The 13,249-nt window shown below is 38.2% G+C and overlaps 1 protein-coding gene across 1 annotated transcript in view; it reads right to left on the bottom strand.

Moving 5' to 3' along the window:
- Positions 1-1,859: 1,859 nt before the first annotated feature.
- Positions 1,860-13,249, bottom strand: part of zfr (zinc finger RNA binding protein) — a 103,612-nt gene continuing 92,222 nt past the window's right edge. The window contains 3 exon segments of the mRNA XM_039758489.1: positions 1,860-3,183; positions 12,837-12,934; positions 13,116-13,227. Of these exon segments, the coding sequence (XP_039614423.1) occupies positions 3,001-3,183; positions 12,837-12,934; positions 13,116-13,227 (393 nt within the window). The 3' untranslated portion in view covers positions 1,860-3,000.

Genomic DNA, 13,249 nt, shown 5'->3' with positions numbered 1-13,249 from the left:
TGGAATGCTGTGTTCTTTTTCCTCCATGCATAACACCCCTTGTTATGCCCAAATAACTCAATTTTAGTTTCATCAGTCCACAGCACCTCATTCCAAAATGAAGCTGGCTTGTCCAAATGTGCTTGAGCATACCTCAAGCGGCTCTGTTTGTGCTGTGGGTGGAGAAAAGGCTTCCTCTGCATCACTCTCGCATACAGCATCTCCTTGTGTAAAGTGCGCCGAATGGTTGAACAATGCACAGTGACTCCATCTGCTGCAAGATGATGTTGTAGGTCTTTGGTGCTGGTCTGTGGGTTGACTCTGACTGTTCTCACCATTCGTCGCTTCTGTCTATCCGAAATCTTTCTTGGTCTGCCACTTCGAGCCTTAACTTGAACTGAGCCTGTGGTCATTCAAGCTTCAGGTCATTTGAGAGTTGTTTTGTGACCCCCATGTTGCTACTCTTCAGACAACATTAAAGGAGGAGGGAAACTTACAATTGACCCCCTTAAATACTCTTTCTCATTATAGGATTCACCTGTGTATGTAGGTCAGGGGTCACTGAGCTTACCAAGCCAATTTGAGTTCCAATAATTAGTTCTAAAAGTTTTGGAATCAATAAAATGACAACGGTGCCCAAATTTATGCACCTGCCCGATTTTGTTTGAACAATTATTGCACACTTTCTGTAAATCCAAGAAACTCCATTTCACTTCTCAAATATCACTGTGTGTGTCTCTATATGATATATTTAACTGACATTTTTTATCGTAACAACCAATGGATTTATACAGGAAAATAATGACTATTAACAAGGTTGCCCAAACTTTTGCATCCCACTGTATGTATCTGGATATAAAACTAACTGAGTTTTCTTCTTTTGCATGTATGAAAACCTGTGGGAATTTAAAATCAAAGAATTTTATTGGTATTTGCAAAATGAAAATGTCATTTTTAAGCATTGTTACAAGACAATTAATGTTACTCTGGCAACACTGCAAACTACAGATTCTCATGATGGACAAACAGATGCAATTTAAAAAAGACTATGGGACTTTCACCTTGTCATGCAAGAGAGACGGAGAACAGCTACTTTTTGCTCAGGTGGAAACGCACATCCTGACTGCAGAAAACTGTGATGAATAGTGAAACTGGTGAGCGCCGTTTAAATACAGACAAAATAAATAAATAATGGGAATGAGGCACAGCACATTTTTCCCTCCACTGTCAGCTAACAAGACTTTTATCAAAACCTGCAAACTAAATAGCGTTGCACACATTTGCTTATGTATGAAATTTCAGTAAATCATTTATTGTGACGACAGTACATTATAATCAACATACTGTGTTTGGAGCACCCCAGAATTTGAAACACATTCATATATACTAAAATGAATCACTAGAAATATGAAATATTCTAATCGCTAGTACTGGCAGACATCAACATGATAGAGTGGTTGGCAGGTTGTGTGTTCACATTCTTACTTCTCTATTCAATCAAAAGAGATTATAGTGGGATACATTACTCCATTTTAAAAAAAAAAAAAAAAAAAAAAAACACGGGATCTAAATAACAGCCACATTTTTACTGTATGGATAAAGTTTAAACTTTTTGATCAGTCCAAAACAAGGATAATAACTGAACTGCAATACTGTAAAATTTGAAAAACATCAAACTATTGTGGAATATCTGGCAACCTGCACCCCACTCCTATTATCCACAAGCTGGTAAAATCACAACCTTTTAATTCAAGTGTTATTATTATGAATCAAAGGATCCTAAAAGCAGGAGTTAGAAACCTCAGGATATTTCAAGCTTATAATGTTATAACTAAGCCAGTGTTTTTTTGTTTTTTATATAAAAAGGATAAGTCAAAATGTTTTTTTCATGAATTTTATTTGCCAATTGTAATGCAGCAGTACTTCAACTGTGACTGACAAGCAAAGAATAAATGATGGATTTACATTGAAACTGCAATTACAAATGCTACAGTGACAATCAATGTGTCACGGGCACACTAGTTTTTATAGAACTATGCAATATTTAAACCAAAGAGGAGAACTAGGCAATAAATTTCAGTTATGAAATAAAAACATCAAACTTTAAAAGCCTTAATACAACAGAAATTAACAGTCATGCATTTTTATGTAAATCATAAAAAGGTGCTGATTGCACTATGCATTGTAACAACTACTGCAAGACTATATTTTAGAGCAAGTTTTGAAGAAATTCACTAACACAAAATAACCTCTGCAAATCTATGTCTTATTCTCCATTCTTGGCTACACCAGTGCCACAAGTGTTTTGATGCTTTCCATTGCCTTGAACACCAAGATTAGACATTGTTAAAATCAAGTTATGTCAAATTTCAGACACATTCAACCACACACACACACTTGTGATTTTTCATGAAAGACTGATAACTCATTTAAAACGGTTCAGGGAATTACAAATAAAAGCAAAAAACAAAACACAAGTGATGCTGCCTGCATGACTGTCGAATGCCACTGTTCTATTTCTCTTTCGAGCAATAAACAAATCCATAATTTAGATACAGGAAGTAAATTACTATGGGTTTAAAACCATCACATGGAATACTTCCCCATACTATTTTTTAATGTAGAAAAAAAAAAAAAGATATATCCCTCACTAAAAAGACAATTTTCTGCAGACCAAAAGGAAGGATTTAATAAATCCGAAAAATAAAAACTGTTCCCTTGAACAAGGTGCAAACTAGAAAATTAAACTTCTCTCTTACATCCAACTAGAGACATACATTCCTTTTTTATACACTCAAGTGATTTATATTTGTATCCATTAGAATTTTCAGAAAACTGAACTAGAATGGGAGTTACACTTCTGTACGTGGTGTTACTACATACAGCACAACCAAAACAAACTCAAAGTAGTCAAAAGGGTGGAGGGCGAGGGAGGACAACTGTAAAAACACAAAAATAACTCCATTTACACTGTCAATTTAAATTAGTGTGTTGCTTTGAAGTCGCTAACAAGGTTCATTTTTAATAGCTATCATAGTCTTTTTTGTCTTTCTTGCCTTCTCCTTCAAACCCATCCACACCATCACTGTTGTCCCGTCTCCTTTTTCTGTTGTTGCGCACATTAAAACGAGGGTTCATCTGCGGCAAAGGATCCATTCCCAAAACTTTGTGAATCTGACGGAATGCAAGCAGTCTCAGAGCAAACTGGAAAAAAGAAAATGCAGTGAAATTAAGTCAAATACTTTAAGTTCAAATCAATTTTTCTGAATAAGCATTCAACTTTTTTTTTCCCCCTAGAACTCACTCATATGTATTATTGTTAAACACCAAGTATGACGGCCAGCATTACGCTACCTTCTGGGCGTACGGGAGGTTTAGTCTATGGACCCAAAGAGCATGAAGATCATACCGGATAGGCAGCAGTGCCATTTAAGTAAAAGAAAAGTTTCAACAACTACATGAAACATAAAATATACACCAGAGTTATCCAACTGCTTAATTTTCATAACAAGGTGCTCTTTGTTTGAAATGGATTGCCATTAATACAAAATCTAATTATGAAGTATGTGTGAGCACATACCTTGCCGATTTAAAATAGAACACTAAATACAACTGATTAGAAAAATGAAGCGAAGGTTTTTGTTTTTTTTTTTAAAGAATGATACTGTTCAATGCACGACTGTTTTGCATTTCAGTGCTATCAGTGGTAACACACTTTTGAAACCCAGCCACAAGGAATGCACAAACCAGTGTGCTTCTTTGTGCCGGTCCCAAGCCCAGATAAATGGGGAGGGTTATGTCAGGAAGGGCATCCAATGTAAAATGTTGCCAAATCAGTATGTGGACAACAATACAAAATTTCCATACCGGATCAGTCGAGCCCCAGGTTAACAACGACCACCACCGTTAGTCAACAGGGTGCTGGCAGAAACTGGGCTACTGTTGGCTGAAGAAGAGGGGGGAGACGTGTCCAGAGGCAGGAGGTGGAAGGTGAAGAAAGTGGAACGGAGGGTAGGAACTCTGAATGCTGGCAGTATGACTGGTAAGGGGAGAGAGAGTTAGCCGATATGCTGCAGAGAAGGAAGGTTGATATATTGTACGTGCAAGAGACTAAATGGAAGGGGAGTAAGGCCAGGTGGATCGGAGGTGGATTCAAAATTGTTCAAACATGGTGTGAATAGGAGGAAAAATGGAGTAGGGGTTATTCTGAAGAAACAGTATGTAAAGACTGTTTTGGAGATGAAGAGTGTCAGACAGAGTAATGATTATGAAGCTGGAAATTGGAAGTGTGATGATGAATGTTGTTAGTGCATGTGCACCGCAAGTTGGGTGTGCAGTGGGTGAGAAAGATTTTTGGAGTGAGTTGGATAAAGTGATGAACTGTGTACCCAAAAGACAAAGTGGTGATTGGAGCGGACATGTTGGTGAAGGGAACAGGTGATGGGTAGGTATGGTGTCAAGGAGAGAAATGAAGGTCAGAGGATAGTGGACTTTGCCAAAAGGATGGACATGGCTGTGGTGAATACGTATTTTAATAAGAGGGAGAAACATAGGGTGACGTACAAGAGTGGAGGAAGATGCACACAGGTAGATTACATTCTATGCAGAAGAGTCAATCTGAAGGAGATTGAAGACTGCAAAGTGGTGGCAGGGGAAAGTGTAGTTAAGCAGCATAGGATGACGGAGATCAAGAAGAGTAAGAGAGTGAGGGCAGAGTCAAGGATCAAATGGTGGAATTTGAAAAAGTAAGACTGCAAGGTTGAGTTTAGGGAGAAGGTGAGACAGGCACTGGGTGGTAGTGAAGAATTACCAGACAGTTGGAAAACTACAGCAGATGTAGTAATTGTGACAGCAAGAAGGATGCTTGGCATGACATCTGGACAGAAGGAATAAAAGGAAACCTGGTGGTGGAATGAGGAAATAAAGGAGAGAATACAGAGGAAGCGGATGGCAAAGAAGTGGGATAGTCAGAGAGATGCAGAAAGTACACAAGAGTACAAGGAGATAAGGTGCAAGGTGAAGAGAGAGGTGGCGAAGGCTAAAGAAAAGGCGTATGATGAGTTGTTTGAGAGGTTGGACACTAAGGAGGGAGAAAAGGACCTGTACCGATTGGCTAGACAGAAGGACTGAGCTGGGAAAGATGTGCAGCAGGTTAGGGTGATAAAGGATAAAGATGGAAATGTACTCACAAGCGAGGAGAGTGTGTTGAGTAGATGGAAAGAGTACTTTGAGAGGCTGATAAATGAGGAGAATGAGAGAGAGAAGAGGTTGGACGATGTGGAGATGGTAGATGACATACCTGTGGAAGCATGGAGGTGTTTAGGAGAGATGGCAGTGGAGTTTTTAACCAGAATGTTTAATGGCATCTTGGAAATGAGAGGATGCCTGAGGAGTGGAGAAGAAGTGTACTGGTGCAGATATTTAAGAATAAAGGGGGATGTGCTGGACTGTAGTAACTACAGGGGGATAAAATTGGTGAGCCACAGCATGAGGTTATTGGAAAGAGTAGTGTAAGCTAGGTTAAGAAGTGAGGTGATGATTAGTGAGCAGCAGTATGGTTTCATGCCAAGAAAGAGCACCACTAATGCAATGTTTGCTCTGAGGGTGTTGATGGAGAAGTAGAGAAAAGGCCAGAAGGAGTTGCACTGCGTCTTTGTGGACCTGGAGAAATCATAGGACAAGCTGCCTCGAGAGGAGTTGTGGTATTGTATAAGGAAGTCGGGAGTGGTAGAGAAGTAGTTAATAGTTGTACAGGATATGTACGAGGGAAGTGTGACAGTGGCGAGGTCTGCTGTAGGAGTGACAGATGCATTCAAGTTGGATGTGGGATTACATCAGGGATCAGCTCTGAGCCCTTTCTTATTTGCAATGGTGATGGACAAGTTGACAGACAAGATTAGACAGGAGTCCCCGTGGACTATGACATTGCTGATGACATTGTGATCTGTAGAAATTGTCGGGAGCAGGTTGAGGAGACAATAGAGAGGTGGAGATATGCTCTAGAGAGGAGAGGAATGAAGGTCAGTAGGAACAAAACAGAATACATGTGTGTAAATGAGAGAGAGTTCAATGGAATTGTGAGGATGCAAGGAGTAGAGTTGGCAAAAGGTGGAGGAGTTTAAATACTTGGGATCAACAGTACAGAGTAATGGGAATTGTGGAAGAGAGGTGAAAGAGTGCAGGCAGGGTGGAATGGGTGGAGAAGAACGTCAGGAGTGATTTGTGACAGACAGATATCAGCAAGAGTGAAAGGGAAGGTCTACAGGACGGTAGTGAAACCAGCTATGGTATATGGGCTGGAGACGGTGACCAGAAAGCAGGTGACAGAGCTGGTGGTAACAGAGTTAAAGATGTTAAGATTTGCACTGGGTGTGACGAGGATGGATAGGATTAGAAAGGAGTACATTAGAGGGTCAGCTCAAGTTAGACGGTTGGGAGACAAAGTCAGAGAGGCAGGATTGCATTGGTTTGGACATGTGCAGAGGAGAGATGCCGAGTATATTGGGAGAAGGATGCTAAGGATAGAGCTACCAGGGTAGAGAAAAAGAGGAAGGCCTAAGAAGATTTATTGATGCGGTGAGAGAGGACATGCAGGTGATGGGTGTAACAGAACAAGATGCAGAGGACAGAAAGATATGGAAGAAGATGATCCGCTGTGGCAACCCCCAACGGGAGCAGCCGAAAGAAGAAGTGGTAATACACTTTTGAGGCAGTATTTATATGAATAATCTCAGGAGGTATGAAATGTTTTATATTTCCTCTTCACATACCAGTTGGTAAAAGATCGAGAATTTTAGCATACTGCTCAAGAATGTAAGAGATTTCAAAATAAAGCTTCCTCTACCTGTGCCACATCTGAGATAGCGGGATATAAAATGTGCGCTTGTAGGCACAACTTTTAGTCCATGGAATCAATACAATATTAAGGTATTAACAAACGAAACATTGCATTCAGAGTGTCGACACATTCAATGAAGTTACGACTGAAAAGTAGGTGCCTGTATGAATAACCAAACATAGATCATATTTGGTAGGACAGGTATCTGAAGCAAACATGTGCTCACAGCATGGATTTTGAAGACATGGGGAAGGTGGAAACATATCATTAGTTTGGATATTGAAAGGTACAAAAATCTAAAATTGAAGTTTTACATTTATTCCCCCTAAGGTGCACAGAAAAGCTCTCTCCCCAAAACAAACAAAAACCGTATTTGTCAACTGTTGCCAACTCTGGATTCTGAAACACTTTCTTTGAAAGAAGCTTTTGGAGCATTTTCAATTAAGGAAATAAGTTAAACAGTACACGGAAATTAACACTTCATTCAACGCAAAAATAAGTTTACTTCACTGATGCAGTATATGACAAGTTTGTGGACTAATATTATGAATTTGTGCATTTTAGTATAAAAAAAAGGTAAAAAAAATGTTTAAGAACAAGCTTTATTAATCTTGAAAATGCTACCAGGGTTTAATAAAGTTTGTACTAATCATTGTTAACAGCAATCAGACAAGTTGTGGAGCATTGTGCAGTAAATACTGTATACTGCTTGAAGTCCAGGGGAGATTAAACGAGATACCCCTAAATAGGACTGTCAAATTAAAAATAAGTAAATACTGAAATATTTTCAAACACAGGTTAAAAGCTCTTGGTATAAAAACACACTTGGCACTTTAAAAACTTTTTTTTATATATATTTTTTTAAACTGGTATTTCTTCTTGTTTGCTTGTAATACGGCTGAAGTGCTTATAACTGGTGCACTGTTTTAAACACGCAAATTAACAGTGCAGTGCAAAGTGACACAGAATTCCATTTTTGTGAAGAGCTGTGTGTACAAAGTAAAAAAAAAAAATGGAACTAGACACACTGATAGCATCAAGTCAGTGAAACATCTGGGATATTGATCTGGACAGTTAAGTAGCAGAGGAAGTTGCTAATCAGCTTCAGTTGCTTTGGTGTTAATGAAATTAACAGGAGCATTAGAGGGCACCAATGAGATGACCCCCAAAACAGGAATGGTTTAATGGGTGGAGGCCACTGACATTTTTCCCTCCTCATCTTTTCTGACTGTTTTTTCACTAGTTTTGCTATTGGCTACAGTCAGTGTCACTACTGGTAGAATGAGGCGATACCTGGACCCTACAGAGGATGCACAGGTAGTCCAACATCTCTAGGATGGGACATCAATACGTGCCATTGCCAGAAGGTTTGCTGCATCTCCCAGCACAATCTCAAGGGCATGGAGGAGATTCCAGGAGACAGGCAGTTACTCTAGGACAGCCAGACAGGGCTGTAGAAGGTCCTTAACCCATCAGCAGGACCAGTATCTGCTCCTTTGGGGAAGGAGGAACAGGATGAGCACTGCCAGAGCCCTACAAAATGACCTCCAGCAGGCCACTGGTGTGAATGTTTCTCACCTGAGGGCCCGACGTCCTCTAGTGGGCCCTGTGCTCACTGCCCAGCACCATATAGCGAGACTGGCTTTTGCCATAGAATACCAGAATTGGCAGGTCCACCACTGGCACCCTGTGCTTTTCACAGATGAAAACAGGTTCACCCTGAGCACATGTGACAGACGTGAAAGGGTCTGGAGAAGCCATGGAGAACGTTATGCTGCCTGAGACATCGTTCGGCATGACCGGTTTTGGTGGTGGGTCAGTGATGGTCTGGGGATGCATATTCAAGGAGGGTCACACAGACCTCTAAAGGCTAGACAACGGCGCCTTGACTGCCATTAGGTATCGGGAGGAAATCCTTGGACCCATTGTCAGAACATTTGCTGGTGCAGTGGGTCCTGGGATCCTCTTGATGCATGACAATGCCCGGACTCATGTGGTAAGAGAATGCAGGCAGTTCCCGCAGGATAAAGGAATTGATACCACTGACTGGCCCCCACTTTCACCTGACCTAAATCCAATCTACACCTCAGACTACCCAGGGGCTCAGTGATGCCCTGGTCCAGATCTGGGAGGAGATAAGGAGCTCATTGGGAGCATGTCTAAAGCACTTGGGGGCCATACAAACTACTGAGTATGATTTGGAGTTGCTGCAATGAAATTTTGGAAAAATGGACTAGCCTGCTACATCATTTTTTTACTTTGATTTTTGGGATGTCTTGGAATTTAGCCCTCTGTTGGTTGATGATTTTCATTTCCATCAAACAATGTAACATCCTTTCGTTCATAACACATTAATCTAGTCCTTATCAGTATAGATATCCAGCAGGATTTTTTCCCCATTAAGATCCGATATGTTTTCAAAGTGTTCCTTAAATTTTTTTGTGCAGTTTATAAATTATGAAACTAGGACTATTTTATAAATTAAATAACCGAACAGCCTAAATGTTGCACTGTAATGATCTTCAAGTACTTCAAGCTTATAACTGTTCAATAGACAATCTAAATCCCCGTGACCTGACCTGTAAAAATAAGTTTGAAAATATAGTCAGTTAATAAACATAACAAAATTGAAAAAAGTGTAAGCTATAGTTAGTTTTAAAAGTTGGAGAAAGATACCTGGATTAAACTAAACAGGTACATGTATTGCTTTAACAGAAGAACCAAAAATAAAATCAAGTTAACTTTCATTATTTTTTCATTAAACCTTTGTATTTGACATTGTGTTAAGTCAGAAGTCACCTAAAAGAGGAAGAGTGTGTCTGGCAGTGTATATTGCCCGAGAAAGCTAAAAGGGCATTGACAGCACTCAAAATTCTCTTTAAAACAATTGCAATGCCACTGTAATAAAAGAAAAATCAGAAACAGAGCTGTTACTTTCCATTGTCATTAATGAAACAGAAAGACAGCTTTTGCTAGGTATGATGGAGGTTTAAAAGTGAACTGGAAAAGGATCAAAGGCAGAAAGATATTTATAGGTTCAAAAAATTAGCCAAATATCCATTATACCTGTTAATCAAAAATCAGTGAAGTACCTAAATGGTGTTGTTAACAAGTCTGTTTAAGAAACACAAGATCAGTTTTAAGAGGACACAGGCCAACCATTCAAGATTATGTAATGGGCAGAACAGACCTGCAATATACAGCAGTGCTGCACAGCATGCCTGGTGTAACACAATGTCCAAAATTTGGGCAAAATCAAAACAACCTCTCTCTTATGTCCAAATGTCAGGTGTTTTTCTTTTTACAAATAAATTCAAACTTTATCTGAATAGTGACATTGAACCGGACAGTACAACAAACCTTAACTGAGGGCAACAGTACACTGCAGGTTAGACAGACCAATACAATCTTCAGGATGTGGGTCTGAAACTGAAATAGTTGGGGCAAGTTGCAAACATACGCATGCAAACATCGCACAGACCATGGACTTGCGAAGATTCTAATCCAGGACTGAGAGACAGCAGCTCTAATCAGGAGTGAAATATCTTTACAAAACAAAAAATGCCAGTAACAATGCGTTTCTTTTTTGACTTTCCCTTCACAGAACAAAAAAAGTCACATTTTTTTATATTTAGTAACTGTACCATTTTAGATTTGAACTAATTTCTGCAGCTAATTAATCTGGATACAAATTATAAAGTGGTCCAGTAAATAACATAAGCTATGCTAAATTAGAAATGGAGTATTAACAGCATTAAGACGATCAACTTAAATGTAACCAACTTTAGCAGCACAGTTATGTTGCTTTGTCTTGCCTATACAAATGGTACCTGATCAGAGTGGTACTCCTGTGCAGGAGGGGGAGTGAGCAGAACTGCTTGCGGCACCTATAAACAACTAATATCAGCTTGTGCTAACCATCAGTGAAAGTATGCATACTGGTAACCCAAATCCAGACCCACAGAGCCTTGTCTGCAATGACCTGAGTACTCTGTGATGGAAATATGGTCAATCTGACATACAGTACAGGCAAATGGACGCTTATATCTGAGCGCACAAAGTACAGTATAAACCACTCTGAATGGTCTTTACAGAATCAAAATCAAATCTACGTATGAAGGCCACTGTATCAGAGGTAGACATTACAAACCAATTCAATTAAAAAAAAAAAAAAAACAGAAAAACAAAAAAACAAAATTACTCAACTGTTTAAAATATCGCACCCTACCCACCTGAGAAACATCTCAAAACTATTGGTATTCGAACATTAATGTCTGACCAAAAACTCCATATTTGCTTTCTTTTGTCAAAAAAAAAAAAAAATAGTACACTGTCTATAATAAAACTATTGACCACTTGTGATTCAGTAACATCTAAGGAAAAAAAGAAAAAAGTAATGCAGCCTGTATACATTCTCCAAAAGTCTCCTTCAAAATGTATATGGCAAATCCACATTTTCCTTTACATGATTTTTTTAAAATATGCATAGCGTAGATCTGTAGGACTAGCATTTGCACCACTTGGGCGATTTAACGAAATTTTATTAGTAAAGCAATCAAGCATACTTCGCGGCTTTCTGCCTTCTGTAGTAGGCAAAACAGGTTCTAGTGGGTAATTTATACAATTTTATTTTCACTGCACACTGCAAAGACATGGTCATCTAATGACAGGTGTGGGGGAAAAAAGGATAAAAGTAAACATAACAGAAGTGATGGGCAATACACTGTCATAATTGAAATAAGAATACTTCAGCAACTGAGAACTATGTAAAATATGCGAGTGTCATTTTTTTCCCATTTATTCACCTATCCATATCTTTCATGTTTGTGGATTTTACTTTAGATTTTATTAAATAGAAGAACAGCCCTAATAATTTCAAACTTTAAGGATTTCAATCTGTCTGACACTTAAAAGGTTCCCACACTCATATTCTGAAATAATGTTATCCCAGTAAACCAGAGATACAGATTTTTGACTTCCTTACTGCTGATCTTATTATAACATCATTGTTTACCATGCCTATAATACTCTGAAATACGAGATAAACTATTTACCTAAGAACTCATTTCAAGAATATATTAGCAAATTAATGTTCATAATTTCAATTCAACATTAACGCACAATTCTAGAGACTAATACATTTATGGAGAGATTTTTAGGAGAAAACCCTGAGAAACACTTAAGTGTATTTGGGGGCCCCCAAATAATCTGTATATGCGTTACCCACACAAAAAAAGCAAACTAATAAATAAGGCATCCAAACTAATTTCTGAGATTTCTAATATAGATCATGAATTGCTAAATTACTGAAAGCTAAACTCTATAAAAAAGGAAATAGGGCAGCTAATGTTCATTCTTACATCACATCATTTTCAACATGGAAACAAAGAAAAGGCCATGAAGACTTCAGCTATGGAAGTTAAGTTTTACACTGCAACTGAAACTTGACACAAGAAATGAAATAAACTACAAGAAACAAGATTTAAGTAATTCAAGTTTTTAAATACAAAGTGTAATAAAAATGAGGCTCATGCCAAAGCTTTAAAAACATAAATATCACAACACTATGCCTAGAAAAAAAACAAAAAACACTACCTCCAAAATGTTACTAAATCCAAACAAGACAGAACATTTACAAGATTACAATCATTGTAATGTGATAAAAAAAATACATTTTAAAAACCCAAGGGGTGGGGGTTATTTGTTTTCAAGTCTATTTTTTGTAAAAAATTGATCTATTTGTATGGAATGATTACAAAATCAATAAAATTTAGTAAAAAAAAAAAACTTACTGCAGAAACACTAACAAAACCTAGCCAATTAGCTACATTTTTTAAACAACCAGGTCAAAGTATGTCTACCAACAGAACACTAATGAAACAGAAAAACATTCCAGAAATATAGTGCAAGCAGGATTAAACACACTTCTTCAAAAAGAATGATGAATCTTGCCAACTTTTTTTTTTGCACTATTTAATAAAGACAAATGCTATAAATTGTCTATTAGCGGTCATATTACCTGTGCACTAGAGGTTATATCTTCCCTCTGTTGCTCTGTCATTGAACTCAGAGTGTCCGTGGGGTTTCTCTCACAGGGATCTATAAGACCAGGACCACCTAAACAAGTGCAAATTAAAAATAAAATAAAAAAAAGTTCTAACAGACAATCAGAGAAAGCTAGATTACTTTATATAAAATCAGAAAGGTCATGGAATAATATTGCACAGCAATGTAAATACAGAGCATGAGGCAGTAGATCATATTGAATAAACTCACACTAGTGCATGACCAGACTAACCTGGCAAAAGAATTCCAGAAGAAATACATTCAAAAACTCTTCTCAGAGCATCCCCTGGGCTTAAAGGACCAGATGCACTGCTTATAGCCTTTTCAACAAGCAGTTCCATTGCCTATGTTGTGTGGAAAACATTT

Source organism: Polypterus senegalus, chromosome 7, assembly GCF_016835505.1.
Source record: "Polypterus senegalus isolate Bchr_013 chromosome 7, ASM1683550v1, whole genome shotgun sequence".
In the NCBI taxonomy this organism is placed as follows: Eukaryota; Metazoa; Chordata; class Cladistia; order Polypteriformes; family Polypteridae; genus Polypterus; species Polypterus senegalus.
The sequence above is the reverse complement of the archived record's forward strand: the minus strand, read 5'-3'. Positions and strand labels throughout refer to the sequence as shown.